Source organism: Pseudoliparis swirei, chromosome 17, assembly GCF_029220125.1.
Source record: "Pseudoliparis swirei isolate HS2019 ecotype Mariana Trench chromosome 17, NWPU_hadal_v1, whole genome shotgun sequence".
Taxonomy (NCBI): Eukaryota; Metazoa; Chordata; class Actinopteri; order Perciformes; family Liparidae; genus Pseudoliparis; species Pseudoliparis swirei.
The window spans coordinates 21465791-21487629 of NC_079404.1; the positions used below are offsets into that span (position 1 = coordinate 21465791).

Genomic DNA, 21839 nt, shown 5'->3' on the forward strand with positions numbered 1-21839 from the left:
AAACTGGCGTGTTTATTTACTTTTTTTATTTCATTATCACCACAGAGGAAGAGAATGGATGGATGGGTATAGAGGGAGCCTTTCAACGTGACACGTATACATTAAGAACAGTTTGGAGCATAATATATATAACAGAGCTGCCAACTTTTCAAAAAACCTTGGAGTGAGATTTTGTCGGGGGTGACCAACATGTTGCCGCGCACGCAGCCACACACGTTGGTGGCTCAAATATCAGGAAATTTGAATTAATGTGGCGTTGTACCCACGTTGTACCCATGTTGTACCCTGCAATCTGGCCTGGCAAAGGTCTTTTTCGAGGCATCTTTGCTACCTTAAAGAATTTAAATGTTTTTTAATAACTCTACTCTCATTTACAAAAACATGACTAATTCTATTGCACAAATGTCCTGTCTTTATGTTAAATTCTTTATAATACATCTTAGGCTACTTGTTCAAAGTGTTGTTTGGAAATTTTTTGAGAGGGTCCTTTTCCTAGGCCTGCAAATAAAGTGATAAATGCTCTTTGGGCAGCCTTAACAAACAATGCTCTGATGTTTTGAGCATGCAGGATACCAAGAGGATAACAAGGTGCTCTCCTGCTGCTCCTTATGACAGCTGAGTTTACATCACCACACAAAATCACACGCACAAACACAACGAATTATTTCAAGATTTAAAGTTTAAGAGAGTGAGAACTTAATTGAACCACATGTCATTAACAGGGCTCTTAAGTTTTGAAGACAGGCAAGAGTGACATATCTATCCAGGATGCTTTATTTTCATTGGTTGCTGGATTAAATCTTACCCAGATACAACAGATACGTTTTTTTCTGATTGGCTATTGTGTCGCCCATTTCTTTTTTTTGATTGGCTGATAAGTGGCACCTCACAGTAGAACTCCAGGGGAGCGCTTGATTCCTCCACGGTGAGGGCAGCGCGGCCAGCTCATGTTGGCGCGCTGCGGCACTTAAACATTAAATAGCCGAGAGTTTTTTCAGCGTGAGAAATACGATGTGTGGCGGGAGTGCGTGACTTAAGACCGAAATGCGTGACTGTCACGCTCAACGCGTGACACTTGAGAGCCCTGCATTAACACACCGTAGTCTCTGCTCGTTGTGTCTGTTTGAAAATCTTCTTCTGTTGCTAACTTCGGGACTCTTTGGGGTAAATAGGATGTCTATGCAGCGAATAGGTTTATAGATGCGCTCCTTAGCGCCATCTATCGTCGCGGAGTTTGAAAAGAAACCAACGGACTAAAAATCCATATTTAAAATGAAATAATTTATTTATACCCAAATCCTACCAAACTGACTCCAGATCAGCACGTACACGCCGACACATCCGCGCACACAGTTGAGCACACTTTCACTAAACCACAACAGAAAAACCGCACTGGAGCGCGACGCTTTTATTTTGCCTCGTCGCTCCTCCTGTTTTCGAGCGTGCCGCAGAACTACGGTGGCCTTGAAAGGTCACGAAAAAAAAAAAGCAAAACACTCTAGAATCCACGTTTTGGTTCGTTGAAACGTGGCAGCATATTATACGATATGATATCAGCGGTTTTATCGCGAAGTAACAAAAACCACAAGCATTCGTAGTTTTAGGTCCATTACTACGAGAAAAAAAACATACTTATGAAGATGATATCCAATTACTGATAATAAAGCCGTTAAATCTTACGCGCTGGCCCTTTAAGGACCCGCAACGTTGTCGTACGGTATCCAATCGTAACTTACATAGTTTTATCCGTCACATACCGACTCAGCAAGTTCAGACTTTTATAAACGTGCAATGTTCTTCATAAATGTTCTTAATAAATCTTTTTAATGAAACCAGAACAATGACACGGGAAGATTCTTTATTTACCAACCCATAAGTTTCACATAACAACTTAGATTTTAGTTTTTTCTTATAGATCCGAGTGCAAAATGCAAATAATATTCCTTTTTTTATTGGAAAATAAAAGCTAAAATATGAATAGTTATCTCCTTAATCAGCTTTTTTAAACACACAAACTATAATTTACATCAAAGTCAGTGGCGGAAAGGTGAGGTGACACACGCTGCCTGACAATAACAAACACTAAAGTTTAAGATGGTCACTTCAGATATGATTATGATTTGAAAATTCACGCTGTGAGTCTTAAACGCTCTACTTTGGCGAATAAGAAGAAGAAAAAAAGGTGAAATATTCTGTTTATTATCACTTCTCATTGATTCGAGCGTCATTTTAAGTGACACTTCATTCTTCGACTTCTTATTAGAATAATTATAATAATCAAATATAATGAGATGAAAAGAAAATGTATGAAATGATATTGAAAATAATTGAAAAACATACGATTTAATCGTCATTTCTTTGCCGTGACAGGTGTAATGATGCAATCTGAGTTGTTCTTATACGGCAAACAGAGGTAATAACACCGCGTCTCCTCTTCTTTGTGGGTTTTGGCACACATCACTTCTTATTAATCATATTCCTATGAGGACACATGTTGGTCGACAGGTCGTTAAAAACACACACACACACACACATCTCTAAAATGGCCGAGAGCTCGAGCCAGAGGGAAACCGTCGTCTCCTGATGATTATTATTATTATTTGGGTTATTCGCCGCCACCATTCGGCCACCGAGTCGCTCCAATAAACTGGAGGCCCTGAAGTAAACGCGGATAGTCTTGATGAAAGAAAGAGGGTCAAATGGAGGCTCGCGGCCTCCAGGTGGACAAACAAGGTGGGGGTGACTGGACGACTTTAACGAGGTGTTTTTTTGTTTGTTGGCGAGAGACCGATCAGAAAATCCGTGCCACGAGAACGTGCGTCACACACCTGGCCCGACTACAACTACCTGTTGGGACCCGTCAAGCTTTTTATTCTCAAAGAGGCCGACCATTAAATTAACTTGGCTTAATCAACACATACTATATATATATAGATATATTAGGGCTGTCAATCGATTTAAAAAAAGTAACTAATTAATCGCACATTTTGAAATTCATTAATCGCGATTACAAGTTTTTTTTTCTTCTAAATATTCTGAATGAACGAGTAATCCCTTCAGACAGCGTGTATTTTAGACACTTGTTTAATTGTATTCTTTTTTAAAGACACAACTTCACACAGAGCTGTGTTTTCAAAGAGGCTCCTGCATATAAAGTGCCAGCGAGGTATTTAATATCGTGGATGATAAATTGTTTCTTCAGTGAAACATCCAGATTAGTAAGAAAAGGTGTATTAGAGACCCCATTGGTCCTGTCATCTTTAACATAAACAGCAGAACCAGTGGCCTTGATAAACTGACTGACATTCAAATATGTCACGTTAACCCTCTGGAGGCTGGGCTCATTTTCTCGATTTTACAAAACAATGTAAATTCACCTTTTAAAGTCTTTTGCATGTGACACATCCCAGTGTTTCCCCCACCATTCTATCAGGGTGAGGCCCCGCCCCCCTGTCATGTTCTCTATCGCGCCAGATTACAGCAGAAGTAATGTACGGTTCTTTCCTTAAAGACGTCTTTGTTCTTTTATTAAACTAAACGTCTGTTGTTGATCGTCTCTACAGCAGCATGTCATTCTGTCTCCACGTGTCGGTCACTCTTCTCGGCTCTCCGTCTCGCCGCAGAGCTCCATGCCGGCGTGTCTGCGCGCGCATCGAGCGGAGCAACAAAAAAAGTCACCTGCACCTTCCGCCCCGCGTCACCGACACGTCGCCCTCTGCTTCTCTGTGAATATCGAGGAGCAGACGGGAGGAAGGAGGCGGACTGCCGCGGCTTGACACTCAGAGGAGTGCAACAACTTCAACGACACCGGAAGTAAACAAAGTTGCGTTAATTGCGTTAAAATATTTTAGTGCGTTAATCGCGGCCAAATTAATCGCATAGATTAACGCGTTAACGCTGACAGCCCTAATATATATACATATATATATATATGTATATATAACTGGCTTAGTCAACAATATCCACCATATATATATATTTCTTTTTTAAATATATATATATATATATTTTTATATATACACTACCGTTCAAAAGTTTGGGGTCACTTAGAAATGTCTTTATTTTTCAAAGAAAAGCACTGTTTTTTCAATAAAGATAACATTAATCAAAAATACACTCTATACATTGTTAATGTAGTAAATGACTATTCTAGGTGGAAACGTCTGGTTTAAAATGAAATATCTCCATAGGTGTATAGAGGCCCATTTCCATCAACTATCACTCCAGTGTTCTAATGGTACATTGTGTTTGCTAATCGCCTTAGAAGACTAATATCTGATAAGAAAACCCTTGTGCAATTATGTTAGCACAGCTGAAAACAGTTATGCTGGTGATATAAGCTATACAACTGGCCTTCCTTTGAGCTTGAAGTTTGTAGAACAAAATTAATACTTCAAATATTAATCATTATTTCTAACCTTGTCAATGTCTTGACGATATTTTCTATTCAATTTTCAATTCATTTGATAAATAAAAGTGAGTTTTCATGGAAGACACGAAATTGTCTGGATGACCCCAAACTTTTGAACGGTAGTGTATATATATATATATATATATATATATATATATATATATATATATATATGGTGGATATTGTTGATTAAGCCAGTTATCCTTTTTAAAAGTTAAATTATATATATATATATATATATATTTATAAACATATACAGGACTGTCTCAGAAAATTAGAATATTGTGATGAAGTTCTTTATTTTCTGTAATGCAATTAAAAAAACAAAAATGTCATGCATTCTGGATTCATTACAAATCAACTGAAATATTGCAAGCCTTTTATTCTTTTAATATTGCTGATTATGGCTTACAGCTTAAGAAAACTCAAATATCCTATCTCTAAATATTAGAATATCATGAAAAAGTATACTAGTAGGGTATTAAACAAATCGCTTGAATTGTCTAATTAACTCGAAACACCTGCAAGGGTTTCCTGAGCCTTGACAAACACTCAGCTGTTATAAATCTTTTTTTAACTTGGTCTGAGGAAATATTAAAATTTTATGAGATAGGATTTTAGAGTTTTCTTAAGCTGTAAGCCATAATCAGCAATATTAAAAGAATAAAAGGCTTGCAATATTTCAGTTGATTTGTAATGAATCCAGAATGCATGACATTTTTGTTTTTTTAATTGCATTACAGAAAATAAAGAACTTTATCACAATATTCTAATTTTCTGAGACAGTCCTGTATATGATGGATAGTGTTGATTAAGCCAGTTGTCCTATTTTTTATAAGATTATTTATTTATTTATTATTTTATATATATATTCTTCCAATCACCCTAACCCCAATACCGGCTCTGGTCACATTTGAGCCTGATATATGTGTTTGTGTTGTTGTTGTTGTTGTTGTTATGGTCCGATTGGATACACACAGTCGGTTGAATTTACTATTTCTCCTCACTCCATGTGACGGGCGTGATGAATCAGCTTGTACAGGCGTCACAAACGGTGACGAGCTGCAACCAGTGCGGCCTTATTTCGTAAGATCCCAGGCCCACGATGACCTCATCGCGTACTCATACTGGTGAACAACCAATAAATCCACAAAGCAGGGGCGGCACTTGCAGGAAGACAGTCACGAGACAATGAAGAAGTTGAATTAAAGAAGTGTGTGTGTGTGTGTGTGTGTGTGTGTGTGTGTGGTATATAAATCATGTCAAAGGGTCAGTGATTAGGCAGCATTAGTCACATATCACAAGTGTCTCGTAGTTTCATTCAATGTGCTGGTGCTTCAGCTGACTAAGCATACAACTAAATAAATACTAATACATAGATAAACTAGAACGGCCACTCGGTAGAGCGCATACCTTCGCATATCACAGGATTGGGCATTGAATTATGAACATGTTGGCATTAGTTGCATGACAATTGGATAAAAATTGACCGCACTATGGTAAAAAGAAGATTTTGACCTTTTCATGACCTTGACCTTGCCCTTTGACCCGATTGGTCCCCAAATCTAATCAAATGGTCCCCAGATAATAACCAATCATCCCACCAAATTTCATGCGATTCAAGAAGATGTTGACCTTTTCATGACCTTGACCTTGACCTTTGACCCGATCGATCCCAAAATATAATCAAATGGTCCCCGGATAATAACCAATCATCCCACCAAATTTCATGCAATTTGGTTTAATACTTTTTGTGTTATGCGAGTAACACGCATACAAATAAATAAATAAATTCATAAATACACGGCGATCAAAACATAACCTTCCGCATTTTCAATGCGAAGGTAATAAATAGATCTAGCAGAACTCCATGTTGGTGATTAACCAGCCGTAATCTCCCCTTCAGGAAAGCAGACATGCGGCAACCATAAATTCTGGAAAAGTCCTGCGTGGGCAGTCTGATATCTCCTGTGATGACTGATTGTCTCGAGAAGTTAGGAGTCTTTAAAAAAAAAACTTTTCTTAAAACATATTGTGATATTTCAACTCTCCGGTAAGCGTCCTCTATGCAGAATGTGAGATGTCCTGTTGGAAATTGAAGCTTCGTGTTGACAAACCACAGCTTTTAGGAATCTTAAAGAAAATTAAAAAATGGCCACAGCTCAGCTGCTTATCCACACAACTGTACACCAATAATCAGATAAAAGCTCATTTATTTACACAGCAACTATACTATGAAAAGAGATACCACGAGGAAAGGCTTCATTTGCATTTAAAAAGCTTAAACGTATTAATAAAATTACTTAAATTACAAATTGTGCATATATTTATATTTTGCTAAATGTTATATATGCCTGTATGGTTGTATGAAAATACAAAAATATCCAATTTAATTTATAATTAAATCTGGGTTACCCCAATGACGACCTGTAGCAAAACTCCTGCCACCCCCCACACACACACACACTCACTTTAAATAAGCCTAAACTCAACCAAATGCATTAAAACACACACACACACACACACAGACATACACTAACTTGAAATAAGCCTAAACTCAACCAAATACATAAAAAGACCACACACACACACACACACATATACACTTGAAATAAGCCTGAACTCAACCAAATGCATTAAAGAAACACACACACACACACACATACACTCACTTTAAGTAAACCTAAACTCAACCGAATGCATTAAAACACACACACACACACACACACACTCACTTTAAATAAACCTAAAATCAACCGAATGCATTCAAACACACACACACACACACACACACACACACACACACACACACACACACACACACACACACACACACACACACACACACACACACACACACACACACACACAGTGTTACGTGTGAAGACCTTCCAGAAGCCCCCATCGGAGCAGAGACCCCCGGCCTCAGTCGCGCGCGCCGCCGCAGCAACAGGTCTCCGCGCGAGAGGCCACACTGTCACCGGAGGAGTCACGCGCATTCATCCAAAAAAAACACCGCAGGAAATCAAGCGCACTCACCTCTTCTTCTCCTTGTCGGCCGTCATGTTGTCTTCTTCTTCTTCTTCTTCTTCTTCTTCTTCTTCTTCTTCTTCTTCTTCTTCTTCTTCTTCTTCTTCTTCTTCAGTCTCGTTAAGTCCGACTTTAGAAAGTCAAAAGCAGCAACACGTGGGCTTTTCTCTCCTTTTTTTGGTGGTGGTGGTGTTTTTTTGTTTATTTTAAATCGACGTGCGCAGCGGGTCACAAGTCCTCTGACTGACCATGTCGGTTAGTCCGTTAAAACCCAGGCTGACAGTGACCGGGGGGGCTAGAGGTGGGGTTGGGTGGAGGGGGGCGGGAGGGGGTCGCGGGGGTCGTGGCCGTACAGTCTCAGAACACTGCTGAGGATTGCACAGCCTCTCTCACCCGCAGAGAAGAAGAAGAAGCACCCTGTTTTTTTCACGCTCGTGGTCGCGCGCCGGTCCGCTCGTGCGAACTTTTTATATGTTGGTGTCCCACCCCCACCCCACCCCCACGAGTCGCTTGTGGATCGCAGGTCTTCTGCTCGGTCTCTGACCCGCGAGCTCAGCCCGCACCGTGAGAAGCCGGCTCTGTCCAGGGTCCAAGCGCGCTGATTGGCTGGCGCCGCCGCCGGGAGCCGCCCCTCCCTCCCTCTCCTTAGCAGCCCCGCCCCCTCGTTCCTCACCTGATCTAAAACGATACAAACTGGCTACAATGTTTCCGTGGAGCCGTTGTGAGGACATGTTGCATGTACTGCAGCTTCAGAGGAATCCTCCAATCACAACCCTCGTTTCAGCTCACATGGCTCAGCGTTGGGAGAAGTGTTATCACCGTGGGAACGATGTCCAAGATCCACGTTTTTAATGTTTCGACCTCGTAAACCGTATATGACCTCATCGGCTGTGGATCAATAACAGGAGCTGCATGTCATAGTAGTTAAGAGACAGTGGGCACCTATAGGCCCCTATAGACTCCAACACATCTCCTATATGCCCCGACACATCTCATATAGGCCCCAACACATATCCTATAGGCCCCAACACATATCCTATAGGCCCCAACACATATCCTATAGGCCCCAACACATGTCCTATAGGCCCCAACACATGTCCTATAGGCCCCAACACATATCCTATAGGCCCCAACACATGTCCTATAGGCCCCTATATGCCCCGACACATCTCATATAGGCCCCAACACATGTCCTATAGGCCTTGACACATCTCATATAGGCCCCAACACATATCCTATAGGCCCCAACACATGTCCTATAGGCCCATATCCTATAGGCCCCAACACATATCCTATAGGCCCCAACACATGTCCTATAGGTCCCTATAGGCCTTGACACATCTCATATAGGCCCCAACACATATCATATAGGCCCCAACACATGTCCTATAGGCCCCTATAGGCCCCAACACATCTCATATAGGCCCCAACACATATCCTATAGGCCCCAATACATGTCTCTTAGTAGTTATTGTGTGTTTCTTTGTGGTTAATTTAGTCTTTTTGTGGTGTTTAAAAAAAACATTTTATTGTTATTAATCTCGTCGTGTCTCTTTGAGCTGTTTCACATCTCTTTGTCATTGTTTTGGTCTCTTTGTGGTTGTTTTATGTTTCTTTGTGGTCATTTTGAGTCTCTTTGTAGTTATTGTGTGGCTCTTTTTGGTCATTTTGTGTCTCTTTATAGTTCTTGTGTGTCTCTTTATCGTATTTTTTCCCCTTTTCATAGTTGTTGTTGGTCTCGTTGTGTCTCTTTGCAGCTGTTTTGCATTTCTTTGTCGTTTTTTTCGTCTCTTTGTGATCGCTTTATGGTTCTTTGGTCATTTTGAGTCTCTTCCTGTTAGTTACGTTTCTCTTTGAGTGACATTTCGTTATTGAAGGCCAGGGGACTCCGGCCACTTTGGGCTTATTCTCAGTTGTCATTTGGTGCTTCAAGTAAAATGACAAAAAAAGAATACGCTGTATGTTTTTTACGAGCACATCATAATTCATAATAGTTATTCTAATACATTAAAACAATATTATAATGTATTCCAGCTATGATAACTATAATACACTATTATCCTTGCAGGAAAATTACCAGCAATTATGAAGGATTTTGGAATTTGACCTTGTAAGTCATCACAAAATGCATATAATGAGAATTATTATAGAGCATAATTAATATCCAACTGCTTATAACTATAATTATTAAGTGCTATTAGCAGACTAAAATGCATTATAAGTATGTGTATAATGCATTGCAGACGTGGGCATCGTAAAAAAATGCTGAATTGACAAAACATTTCACCTTTAGATGTAAAAGAACCCCAAAAATTATAAACAAATGAAGACTTTTCTGACATAATATTTAATTTGTTTCCAAAAATTAAAATACATCTTCACATCCTTTTTAAAATACAGTACATTTGGCACACAGCGTAAAAACAAAATAACAACTTTGACATGAACACAAATGAAGCACATAATAATATTAATATTAATAATAATAAAAACACATCAGATGACAACGTTGTACAAACAAAAGCTTCACAAACACACACGTGTGTATATACAGCAACATTCTGCATATGAGCCCAGGAAGATGAATGTTTCTACTGTAAGTTAAATCATATCTTTATGGTTTGAAATCAACTGAACTTCGTCTTGGACCTGAACGCCACACAAGAGGAACTTCCTTCCTGATTTTATGCTGTTATTCTTCTCACAAAAAAGGATTGTGGGGTGGAAATTTAGGAAATTCAATTTGGCATTTTGCATTATTGGAGGACTTCATTTCTGGGCCGTGGTGGTCGTTTTCTTCTTCCAATTAAAGACAAAAACAACAAAAAGATGCAACACGAGAAGAAAAGAAAAGAGAAGAAAAGAAAAGAGAAGAAAAGAAAAGAGAAGAGACGACGGCAGTACAAATATGTCAAGTCTGCAACGCTGTCCATATGTGTGTGTGTGTGTGGGGGGGGGGGGCTAAAACATCTTCTCTTGAAATGTGTCACAGATCACGATGACATTCACTCGCCCTTGAACCGACTGTAAAGTCGTCTCCTCCTCTGTTGCTCGCTGTGGGAAACACGAGGAGGATAAGAAAGAAAGAAAGAAAAATAGAAAGATAGAAAGAAAGAAAGAGAAGAAAAAAATAGAAAAATCAACAAACAAATAAAACAACTATTGCACATAGAGATTTCTTTGAAAGGTGTTTGGAGTCCTAAACCTGAACCTGTGACATGGACTGACACCTGAGGAGGAGGAGAGGAGGAGGAGGAGGAGGAAGAGGATGATGATCAGGAGGAGGATGAGGAGAATGAGGAGGAGGAGAATGAAACTGAGGAGGAGGATAATAAGGAGGAGAATGATGAGGAGTAGGAGGAGGGGGAGGAGGAGGAGAATGATGGTAAAGAGGAGGATGAGGAAAATGAGGAGGATGAGGAGGCGGAGGAGAAGGAGGAGGAGAATGATGATGAGGAGTAGGAGGATCAGGAAAATAATGAATAGGAGGATAATGATGAGGAGGATGATGATTAGGAGAAGGATGAGAATGATGAGGAGGATGATGATGATGATGATTAGCAGGATTAGGAGGATGATGAGAATGGTGATGAGGAGGATGAGGATAATGAGGAGAAGGAGGAGGATGAGGAGGAGGAGGAGGAGGAGGGTTTTCTGACCCGGTGGCTCTCGCTGCATCACATTTCTAACACGTCATTCATTAACGACACGACCTCGTGAAAAGAGAAACAACAACACGGACAAACATATGTTTTAAATAAAAAATAATACAACATGATGCACACACACACACACACGATCAGGTGGTCTTGGAGGGATAGAAGCAGGTGCAGCGAGAGGTTCAGTAACATTCTTGACATTCTTGACATTCTTGACATTCTTTAAAGCTCTCCTCGACGTCTCTGTGGACGAACGCGCTCGTTCAGAACACGGTGAGCACGACTCACTCCAGCGGCGGAGCTACTGGAGCTAGCGGGCGGCTAACGGTACCAGGCGGCTAACGGTACCGGTCCGGGTGAAGTAAAACGAACCGGCCGACAGAGAGAGAGAGAGAGAGAGAGAGAGAGAGAAAGAACAACAGCGAGCGCAGTCAACCTCTAATTACATGAACCTATTGTATTATGAAATACAATCATCGGTTCAACATATATACATATATATACATATGTATGTATATATATATATGTATACATAAATACATATATACATATGAATGTATGTATATGTGTATATATATATATATACATATTTCTTCTTCCCTAAACTCTCATGTGAATGGTAAACAAATGTATATATTCATACATATATATATACATATGTATATATATATACATATATATATACATATGTATATATATATATACATATATATATATGTGTATATATACGGATATATATACATGCATATATATATGTACATACATATATATGTGTATATATACACATATATGTAAATATATATATGTATATATACATTTGTTTTCCATTTACATGAGAGTTTCGGGAAGAAAGAATATATATATATATGTATACATATATATACACATATATATATATATATATATGTGTGTGTATATATATATATATAAATATATATGTGTATATATACATATATATATGTATATATATATATATATATATATATTTATATATATATATATATATATATAATATATATATACATATATATGTATATATACATATATATATATATATATGTGTGTATATATATATAAATATATATGTGTATATATACATATATATATATATATATGTATATATCACATGAGAGTTTAGGGAAGAGAAACATTCTTTAAACACGCAGACACAGGATACAGCACAGCATGTGCAGAAATGACAAGAGGTGCAGTATAGCAACGATGCATGCATGCACTCTTGCACTCACGTTATCGGGCACACACACACACACACACACTTACAGGCCGTGACCTTGCCCATCGATCTACTTCAAAAGAGCCTTCTGGAAATTCAACGAAGGGGTTTTCTTACAGTTTCCGACCTTTCTTGCATGCTGCTCGATCATTTGATGGCATTAGAGAGAGAGAGAGAGAGAGAGAGAGAGAGAGATACCCGATGGTCTAGTATAATTCCTGGAGCGCTCAGAATCTGAGGATCTTCAGGAGGTCTCGGGGCCGTGTGTTTCTTCAAATATTACATCTCTGCCGTGGTGTGTGTGGTGTGTGTAAACATGTTACATTATCTGTGTCAGCGTGTGTGTGTGTGTGTGTGTGTGTGTGTGTGTCTAGCCCACAGTCTCGTCTCCACAGTAGGAGAACCCTTTGAACTCGTCCTGGTTGATCTGCTTGACGATGTTGTCCTCCACCGGCGTCAGGTTGGGTTCCTCTCGCGTGAAGTCCTGGTCGAAGTTGTTCACGTCCCTTTTGGTTTTCTGCAAGGCACAAAGAAACAAGAGAGGCGGGGTTTAAAGCATCCGGGTGTCATGGCGACCGTCGGAAAAAGAAAAAAAACGAGCACTCGGAACGTCATTCACGAGAAACATTTCGTTAGCGGACTCCAGCCCGAAGATTCACACGTGAACAGAAAAGTAAAAACGCTCATATTTTAGCCCCTCCCCCTTCAAACAGAATACTTTGTGTGTGTGTGTGTGTGTGTGAACCCACGATGCGAGGCTTGAACGGCGGGCGGAGCTTCCGCTGCTCCAGCAGCGTCCAGTCGATCTCTCTGAAGAACACGTGGAGCTTGATGGCCTCCTCCAGACCGTGAGCCGCCACGCAGCCCAGGCGCTTGCTGGGACTCTTGGTCATGAACTGGGAGAAACCAAAAGAGAGGGAGGGACGGAGAGAAGAGGAGATTATTGGATCGGTGCATATTTTGTATCTGGAAAAAAACGCAACGCTCGGTTTTTGGGAAATTTTTTTGCAAAGTCTTCTTCAAGCCTGCAACTCATTGGCTGAAAGTAGATCCAACATCCTAATGAGGTCAGAGTTATTAATACAAGTGAGGATTATAGGGTGGCAGTGATACTTTGACTGCATGAGTTTCAGCACTTTAGATTAATTTCATGTTTTTTAGTTAGCTACAGTGTTTTTTTTAATAACTGATATTAATGAACCCAGAGTTGGAGCGCTGCTTTTTTTGTTGTTGTTGCAACTTTGAAAAGGTGAAGGTACCGGCCCGGTTTGGGTCTCAGTTTTAGGCCCACGCCAAACTCAACGGTAACCATGGCAACAGCCGAAACCTACACGTGTGAAGTGATAACAATTTTTATTTTATTCTTGTGAAAGATGAAAAAAAAGAAAAAAAAAGGGAAAAAGCTTGCTTTTTTAAAATCATAACTATGATAATAATAATACTTTGAATTTATATCGCACTTTTCAAGACACTAAAATGTTTTATGATGTGCTAGTCAACATCCCTTCCCCCCCCCCCACTTGTTACAATGTTTAATTTATCACAAAATCTTCAGATGCTGTAAAAATGGATATAAATAAATAAATAAAAAGAAGTAATTTTGGGTCTTAAAGTGGTACACTTCTCTATAAAATGCCTTCTGCTGGGTTTTCTGCTACTACTTGAAAGTTGGATGAGCTGCTCAGCCACTAGACTCAGCTGAGAGAGTTTATGTGACCCAAAGTCCTCCAGTTGGAGGACACGACCAATCAGAGGCTGGCGTGCTGGTCAACTGACTGGGTCCGAGTCCAAGACATTGTCCAACATAAACACACACACTTTCCCACAAGGCCTCGCAGTCAACAGCTAAGGTAAACGCGAGGCTTGTGATGGAAAAAAACCCCCGGACAAACAAATAAACTTAACGGTCAAGTGGCGTTACACACTCACACGACCAAAAAACACAGGGAAAAAGGGATGGATTTGAAAAACATCGCGGAAATTGTCCAACGGAGGGAACGTGGATCAAGATATGACACAGAGAAGAAAGAAATGTGCATCTTCACTCGCATGCGATGAGTAAAGAAACATACAATGAAGGAAAGTATGTATGTGGATGATGTATGTGGATGTATGTATATATTTATATATATATATGTATATATATGTGAATATATATATGTGTATAGATATACACATATATATATATATATATTTTTTAATTTATTTATATATATAATTTTATTATTGTTAATTTATTTAATTTTTGTTATTTTTCTTTATTTTATATTAATTTTTTGATTTATTTGATTATAATAATTTAGGATAGGAATATATAAGCATTTTTTGCTTCTCCCTATACCTTTTCAGTCTTTCTGTTGTGTATATTATAAAGAATAATATTGTATTGTATTGCAATCATTTACTGAATAAAATACACAACAACAACAACAACAAAAGATATAGCGTATAAAAAACGAAAACAAAACGAGGACACATGTTGGATCTTTTTGTTGTTGTTCTGACTGTACACACACTGTACCACAGTTAAACTGGAAACTATCTGAGACCAATGAATGTTCAGAAGGACTTTGAGTGGACTAGGAAGTGGACTAAGAAGTGCTGACGGTGCTAATTGGCCTTAACGAGGAGCCGACTGACCGCTTTGAGGATGGCCACGGCCTCCTTGCCGAGCCAGACGGGGAAGAGGACGTCGTCGTGGAGGATGGACTCAAACAGGTCGTCTTCGTTGTCGGCTTCGAATGGCGGCTGACCCGCCATCATCTCGTACATCAGCACCCCCAGGGCCCACCAGTCCACCGACGGGCCGTAATCCAGCTCCTGAAGGATCTAGTCGCACGTTCAAAGTGAATAAGGGAGGCTTACAAACGGTTAGTCAGAGTAAAACATTAAGAAAATACATTTTTACTGACGTCAAGTTATGCTAAGTGTTAGCAATGAATAATTTAGCATCATCAGCAAAGAATCGAATGTGGCTCTATGTGTCTGTGTCTCTATGTGTCTGTGTCTCTATGTGTCTGTGGCTCTGTGTGTCTGTGTCTCTATGTGTCTGTGGCTCTGTGTGTCTGTGTCTCTATGTGTCTGTGTCTCTATGTGTCTGTGTCTCTATGTGTCTGTGTCTCTGTGTGTCTGTGGCTCTGTGTGTCTGTGTCTCTATGTGTCTGTGGCTCTGTGTGTCTGTGTCTCTATGTGTCTGTGTCTCTATGTGTCTGTGTCTCTGTGTGTCTGTGTCTCTATGTGTCTGTGTCTCTATGTGTCTGTGTGTCTGTGTCTCTATGTGTCTGTGTCTCTATGTGTCTGTGTCTCTATGTGTCTGTGTCTCTGTGTGTCTGTGTGTCTGTGTCTCTATGTGTCTGTGTCTCTATGTGTCTGTGTCTCTGTGTGTCTGTGTCTATGTGTCTGTGTCTCTATGTGTCTGTGTCTCTGTGTGTCTGTGTGTCTGTGTCTATATGTGTCTGTGGCTCTGTGTGTCTGTGTCTCTATGTGTCTGTGTGTCTGTGTCTCTATGTGTCTGTGGCTCTGTGTGTCTGTGTCTCTATGTGTCTGTGTGTCTGTGTCTCTATGTGTCTGTGGCTCTGTGTGTCTGTGTCTCTATGTGTCTGTGTCTCTATGTGTCTGTGTCTCTGTGTGTCTGTGTCTCTATGTGTCTGTGTCTCTATGTGTCTGTGTGTCTGTGTCTCTATGTGTCTGTGTCTCTATGTGTCTGTGTCTCTATGTGTCTGTGTCTCTGTGTGTCTGTGTGTCTGTGTCTCTATGTGTCTGTGTCTCTATGTGTCTGTGTCTCTATGTGTCTGTGTCTCTGTGTCTATGTGTCTGTGTCTGTGTCTCTATGTGTCTGTGTCTCTGTGTGCGTGTGTCTCTATGTGTCTGTGGCTCTGTGTGTCTGTGTCTCTATGTGTCTGTGTCTCTATGTGTCTGTGTGTCTGTGTCTCTATGTGTCTGTGGCTCTGTGTGTCTGTGTCTCTATGTGTCTGTGTCTCTGTGTGTCTGTGTCTCTATGTGTCTGTGTCTCTATGTGTCTGTGTGTCTGTGTCTCTATGTGTCTGTGTCTCTATGTGTCTGTGTCTCTGTGTGTCTGTGTGTCTGTGTCTCTATGTGTCTGTGTCTCTATGTGTCTGTGTCTCTATGTGTCTGTGTCTCTGTGTGTCTGTGTCTATGTGTCTGTGTCTCTATGTGTCTGTGTCTCTGTGTGTCTGTGTGTCTGTGTCTCTATGTGTCTGTGGCTCTGTGTGTCTGTGTCTCTATGTGTCTGTGTCTCTATGTGTCTGTGTCTCTGTGTGTCTGTGTCTCTATGTGTCTGTGTGTCTGTGTCTCTATGTGTCTGTGGCTCTGTTTGTCTGTGTCCTTATGGTCTCTATGTGTATGTGTCTCTATGTGTCTGTGGCTCTATGTGTCTGTGTCCTTATGGTCTCTGTGTCTGTGTCTGTGTCTGTGTCTCTATGTGTCTGTGGCTCTGTGTGTCTGTGTCTCTATGTGTCTGTGTCTCTATGTGTCTGTGGCTCTGTTTGTCTGTGTCTCTATGTGTCTGTGTCTATGTGTCTGTCTATGTGTCTGTGTCTCTATGTGTCTGTGTCCTTATGGTCTCTGTGTCTCTATGTGTCTGTGGCTCTGTGTGTCTGTGCTCTGTGTCTGTGTCTCTATGTGTCTGTGTCTCTGTGTCTCATGTCTGTGTCTCTATGTGTCTGTGTCTCTATGTCTGTCTCTGTGTGTCTCTATGTGTCTGTGTCTCTATGTGTCTGTGGCTGTGTGTCTGTGTGTCTCTATGTGTCTCTGTGTCTCTATGTGTCTGTGTCTCTGTGTGTCTCTGTGTGTCTCTATGTGTCTGTGTCTCTGTGTGTCTGTGTCTATGTGTCTGTGTCTCTATGTGTCTGTGTCTCTGTGTGTCTGTGTCTCTATGTGTCTGTGGCTCTGTGTCTGTGTCTGTGTGTCTGTGTCTCTATGTGTCTGTGGCTCTGTGTCTCTATGTGTCTGTGTCTCTGTGTGTCTGTGTCTCTGTGTGTCTGTGTCTCTATGTGTCTGTGTCTCTATGTGTCTGTGTCTCTATGTGTCTGTGTCTCTATGTGTCTGTGTCTCTATGTGTCTGTGTCTCTATGTGTCTGTGTCTCTGTGTGTCTGTGTCTCTATGTGTCTGTGTCTCTGTGTGTCTGTGTGTCTGTGTCTCTATGTGTCTGTGTCTCTGTGTGTCTGTGTGTCTGTGTCTCTATGTGTCTGTGTCTCTATGTGTCTGTGTCTCTGTGTGTCTGTGTGTGTCTGTGTGTCTTTGTGTCTCTGTATCTGTGTGTGTGTGTCTCTGTGTCTCTATGTGTCTGTGTCTCAATGTGTGTGTGTCTCTGTGTCTCAATGTGTGTGTGTCTCTATGTATCTGTGTGTGTCTGTGTCTCTATGTGTGTGTGTCTCTATGTGTGTGTGTCTCTGTGTGTCTGTGTCTCTCTGTGTCTCTGTCTCTGTGTCTGTGTGTCTCTGTCTCTATGTGTCTTTGTGTCTCTGTGTGTCTGTGTCTCTGTGTCTGTGTCTCTGTGTGTCTGTGTCTCTATGTGTCTGTGGCTCTGTGTGTCTGTGTCTCTATGTGTCTGTGTCTCTATGTGTCTGTGTCTCTATGTGTCTGTGTCCTTATGGTCTCTATGTGTCTGTGTCTCTATGTGTCTGTGGCTCTATGTGTCTGTGTCCTTATGGTCTCTGTGTCTCTGTGTGTCTGTGTCTCTATGTGTCTGTGGCTCTGTGTGTCTGTGTCTCTATGTGTCTGTGTCTCTATGTGTCTGTCTCTGTGTGTCTGTGTCTCTATGTGTCTGTGTGTCTATGTGTCTGTGTCTCTATGTGTCTGTGGCTCTGTGTGTCGGGTGTCTCTATGTGTCTGTGTCTCTATGTGTCTGTGGCTCTGTGTGTCGGTGTCTCTATGTGTCTGTGGCTCTATGTGTCTGTGTCCTTATGGTCTCTGTGTCTCTATGTGTCTGTGGCTCTGTGTGTCTGTGTCTCTATGTGTCTGTGTCTCTATGTGTCTGTGTCTCTATGTGTCGGTGTCCTTATGGTATCTATGTGTCTGTGGCTCTGTTTGTCTGTCTGTGGCTCTCTGTGTCTGTGTCTCTATGTGTCTGTGTCTCTATGTGTCTGTGGCTCTGTGTGTCTGTGGCTCTGTGTGTCTGTGTCTCTATGTGTCTGTGGCTCTGTGTGTCTGTGGCTCTATGTGTCTGTGTCCTTATGGTCTCTGTGTCTCTATGTGTCTGTGTCCTTATGGTCTCTGTGTCTCTATGTGTCTGTGGCTCTATGTGTCTGTGTCCTTATGGTCTCTGTGTCTCTGTGTGTCTGTGTCTCTATGTGTCTGTGTCTCTATGTGTCTGTGTCCTTATGGTCTCTGTGTCTCTATGTGTCTGTGGCTCTTGTGGCATCACAAGGGGCCAGGTAGTGGATGGACGCTATTTTCCCACTCGATTACAGCGGCCACCTGACAAAATGGCCGCTCAGTGGAAAACTACAGCTCCCAGCCTGCCTCACCACTCACCCAGCTGCAGATGCTTAGGACATCTAATTGAGGCAGGGCTGGGAAGCTTAAGAGGAGACAGAGGGCAGAGCACAAGGAGGGAAGGAGCTGGACAAGGCAGGAGAAGGGCCTCCAGGACGAACCCCAGCCCAAGAGAACAACCCAGAGGAGGACTTTGTGAAGTGGACTTTGTTTGAGGATAAGTTTTGTTTAAAGAACCTTTTTCTCCCCCGGGACACTTTTTGTTGGAATGAATAAACCTTCTAGTTTCTTTTAATCCTTGCCTTTTGCCAGTTTTTATTGCTCCCTTGCACTGCCCCACCCTAGACGGCACTAGGGACAGCCCGTGACGTGACAGATGGTGGAGAATGCGGGCACTGGGGCCTAAGTGCGGATGATTGGGAGTGAAGATATGGATGACTTGGCCCTGTTTTTTTCAGAACTTCAAATACCAGGCCACCCATCCCAAATGGAGTCACTCGTGCAGATGCTGGTGGAGAGCCAGAGGGCCCAGCAAGAAATCAATGCAGCCCTGTTGCAACAACAAGTAAGGTCTAATGAACTCAAAGAGCAGGAGCTCCAACAGGTACGAAGGGTGAAACCCAAAGTAGCGGACTTTATCCCTAAACTAGGAGTTTCTGATGATGTGGAAGCGTACCTTCATGCCTTTGAAATTACTGCTGTTCGAGAGGAGTGGCCGAGGAGGCAGTGGGTTGGACTCCTGGCTCCTTTCCTCTCAGGGGAGGCACTTAAAGCCTTTCAGGATGTGGAGGCCCAGATTGCCCAAGACTATGACCAATTAAAAGTAGAGATTCTGAGTCGGCAGGGCCTTACTAAATTTAGCATGGCCCAACATTTCCATAACTGGTCTTTTCAAAGGGGTAATACGCCCCGGTCCCAAATGCATGAATTGATAAGAGTGACAAAAAGGTGGCTGGAACCAGACCGAAGCAGCCCGGCCGACATCATAGAGACCCTGGTTATGGACCGGTATTTACGGGCTCTGCCTTATGAAGCAAAAAGGGTAATTGGTCACCAGAAGGTACGAACAGCTACAGAGTTAATAGAAGCTGTGGAGCAGTACCAGGCTGCTGCAGAAATGCTCCGCCCACCCTGTAAAGAGCCTGGGGTTTTTGTTCCCGCCCAGCCAAGGGTGTGTCGCCAAAGAGGTTCGACGCCGACCAACACCCAGTCCGGCCCACCCTATAGAGAGGATAGGCAACCTGGGCAGCCACGAGCATTTCCGACCCCAGAGCTCCGCCAGTGTTATCGCTGTGGCGAGTTAGGCCACATCTCATGGCAGTGTCAAAAGCTAGATGAGCCCATGCCTACAGCTGGTTCCGCCAGTGGGCCCCATGTGCACTTTGCTGCCCTCCTGGGGCAAAGTGGAGACCGGCGACCCACTTGCCCCGTAACTGTGAATCAACGGGATGTAGAAGCCTTGCTCGATTCAGGAAGTTCCAGGACCCTGATACAGGAGGCCATCCTGGAAGCATCTTCCCCTGCTCAAGGCGACCCCGTCCAGGTGGTGTGTGTCCACGGAGACACCCACGAGTACCCCACCACCATGGTGAAACTAACTACAACTAAGGGCACATTTCAAGTCAAGGTGGGCGTAATCAGGAATCTTCCTGATTGGGCGTGACTGCCCGGCCTTCCCGCTGCTGTGGAGGGAAGCCCTGAAGATACTCGGTCGTGAGCCCCGGAAACGTAAGGCAAACTATTGTGAAACATATGACACCTGGGTTAATGTTGCCACACCCTGTTCTGTCCCACCAGTTTCAGTACAAGCCTTGGCCGAGGCATCTAGTGGCTCAGAATCGGACGGTTTCGAGCCACTACCGGGGCCAAGTGAAGAGGATGCTGAGGGCCCCGGAAAGGTCGCCTTAACGGTCAATATGGAACAGCGCAGTTGCAGGACCCCACCCTGGGAAATGCCCTAGCGAATGTCCAGGTGCTAGAGGAACATTGGTGGGACCCCGGAGGCTCCTTCCTACCCTCATTTTTCGTGAAAATGGCCTCTTATATCAGGTTACCAAAGTAAGGAGCAAATTGTGGAACAACTACTTGTGCCCAAACCTCACCGCCCACCGTTCTGCAGTTAGCCCACACCCACTTGTTAGGAGCCCACTTGGGGCCGTGTGTTTCTTCAAATATTACATCTCTGCCGTGGTGTGTGTGGTGTGTGTAAACATGTTACATTATCTGTGTCAGCGTGTGTGTGTGTGTGTGTGTGTGTGTGTCTAGCCCACAGTCTCGTCTCCACAGTAGGAGAACCCTTTGAACTCGTCCTGGTTGATCTGCTTGACGATGTTGTCCTCCACCGGCGTCAGGTTGGGTTCCTCTCGCGTGAAGTCCTGGTCGAAGTTGTTCACGTCCCTTTTGGTTTTCTGCAAGGCACAAAGAAACAAGAGAGGCGGGGCTTAAAGCATCCGGGTGTCATGGCGACCGTCGGAAAAAGAAAAAAAACGAGCACTCGGAACGTCATTCACGAGAAACATTTCGTTAGCGGACTCCAGCCCGAAGATTCACACGTGAACAGAAAAGTAAAAACGCTCATATTTTAGCCCCTCCCCCTTCAAACAGAATACTTTGTGTGTGTGTGTGTGTGTGTGAACCCACGATGCGAGGTTTGAACGGCGGGCGGAGCTTCCGCTGCTCCAGCAGCGTCCAGTCGATCTCTCTGAAGAACACGTGGAGCTTGATGGCCTCCTCCAGACCGTGAGCCGCCACGCAGCCCAGGCGCTTGCTGGGACTCTTGGTCATGAACTGGGAGAAACCAAAAGAGAGGGAGGGACGGAGAGAAGAGGAGATTATTGGATCGGTGCATATTTTGTATCTGGAAAAAAACGCAACGCTCGGTTTTTGGGAAATTTTTTTGCAAAGTCTTCTTCAAGCCTGCAACTCATTGGCTGAAAGTAGATCCAACATCCTAATGAGGTCAGAGTTATTAATACAAGTGAGGATTATAGGGTGGCAGTGATACTTTGACTGCATGAGTTTCAGCACTTTAGATTAATTTCATGTTTT

General features: G+C 42.4%; 3 protein-coding genes across 4 annotated transcripts in view; all 3 read right to left on the reverse strand.

Annotated features, from left to right (window-relative positions):
- The window catches only part of epas1b (endothelial PAS domain protein 1b), a 44775-nt gene extending 36832 nt beyond the window's left edge, over positions 1-7943 (reverse strand). The window contains exon 1 of one of the 2 annotated variants that reach the window (XM_056434993.1): positions 7451-7943. In XM_056434993.1, coding sequence (XP_056290968.1) covers positions 7451-7476 — 26 coding nt within the window. In that variant the 5' untranslated portion in view covers positions 7477-7943. The remainder of the gene's footprint in view (positions 1-7450) is intronic. The other variant, XM_056434994.1, reaches the window with a different exon arrangement.
- A 4290-nt stretch (positions 7944-12233) lies between these two features.
- LOC130207123 (protein kinase C epsilon type-like) lies at positions 12234-15201 on the reverse strand. The gene is made up of 3 exons (XM_056435576.1): positions 14975-15201; positions 13084-13230; positions 12234-12851 (listed from the first exon to the last, which is right to left on the reverse strand). The coding sequence occupies exons 1-3, from the start codon at positions 15104-15106 to the stop codon at positions 12705-12707; spliced, it is 426 nt and encodes a 141-aa protein (XP_056291551.1). The 5' UTR covers positions 15107-15201; the 3' UTR covers positions 12234-12704.
- Positions 15202-20958: 5757 nt separating this feature from the next.
- The window catches only part of LOC130207122 (protein kinase C epsilon type-like), a 53474-nt gene continuing 52593 nt past the window's right edge, over positions 20959-21839 (reverse strand). Inside the window, exons 14-15 of the mRNA XM_056435575.1 lie at positions 21432-21578; positions 20959-21199 (exon numbers count right to left, since the gene is read on the reverse strand). Of these exons, the coding sequence (XP_056291550.1) occupies positions 21053-21199; positions 21432-21578 (294 nt within the window). The 3' untranslated portion in view covers positions 20959-21052. The remainder of the gene's footprint in view (positions 21200-21431; positions 21579-21839) is intronic.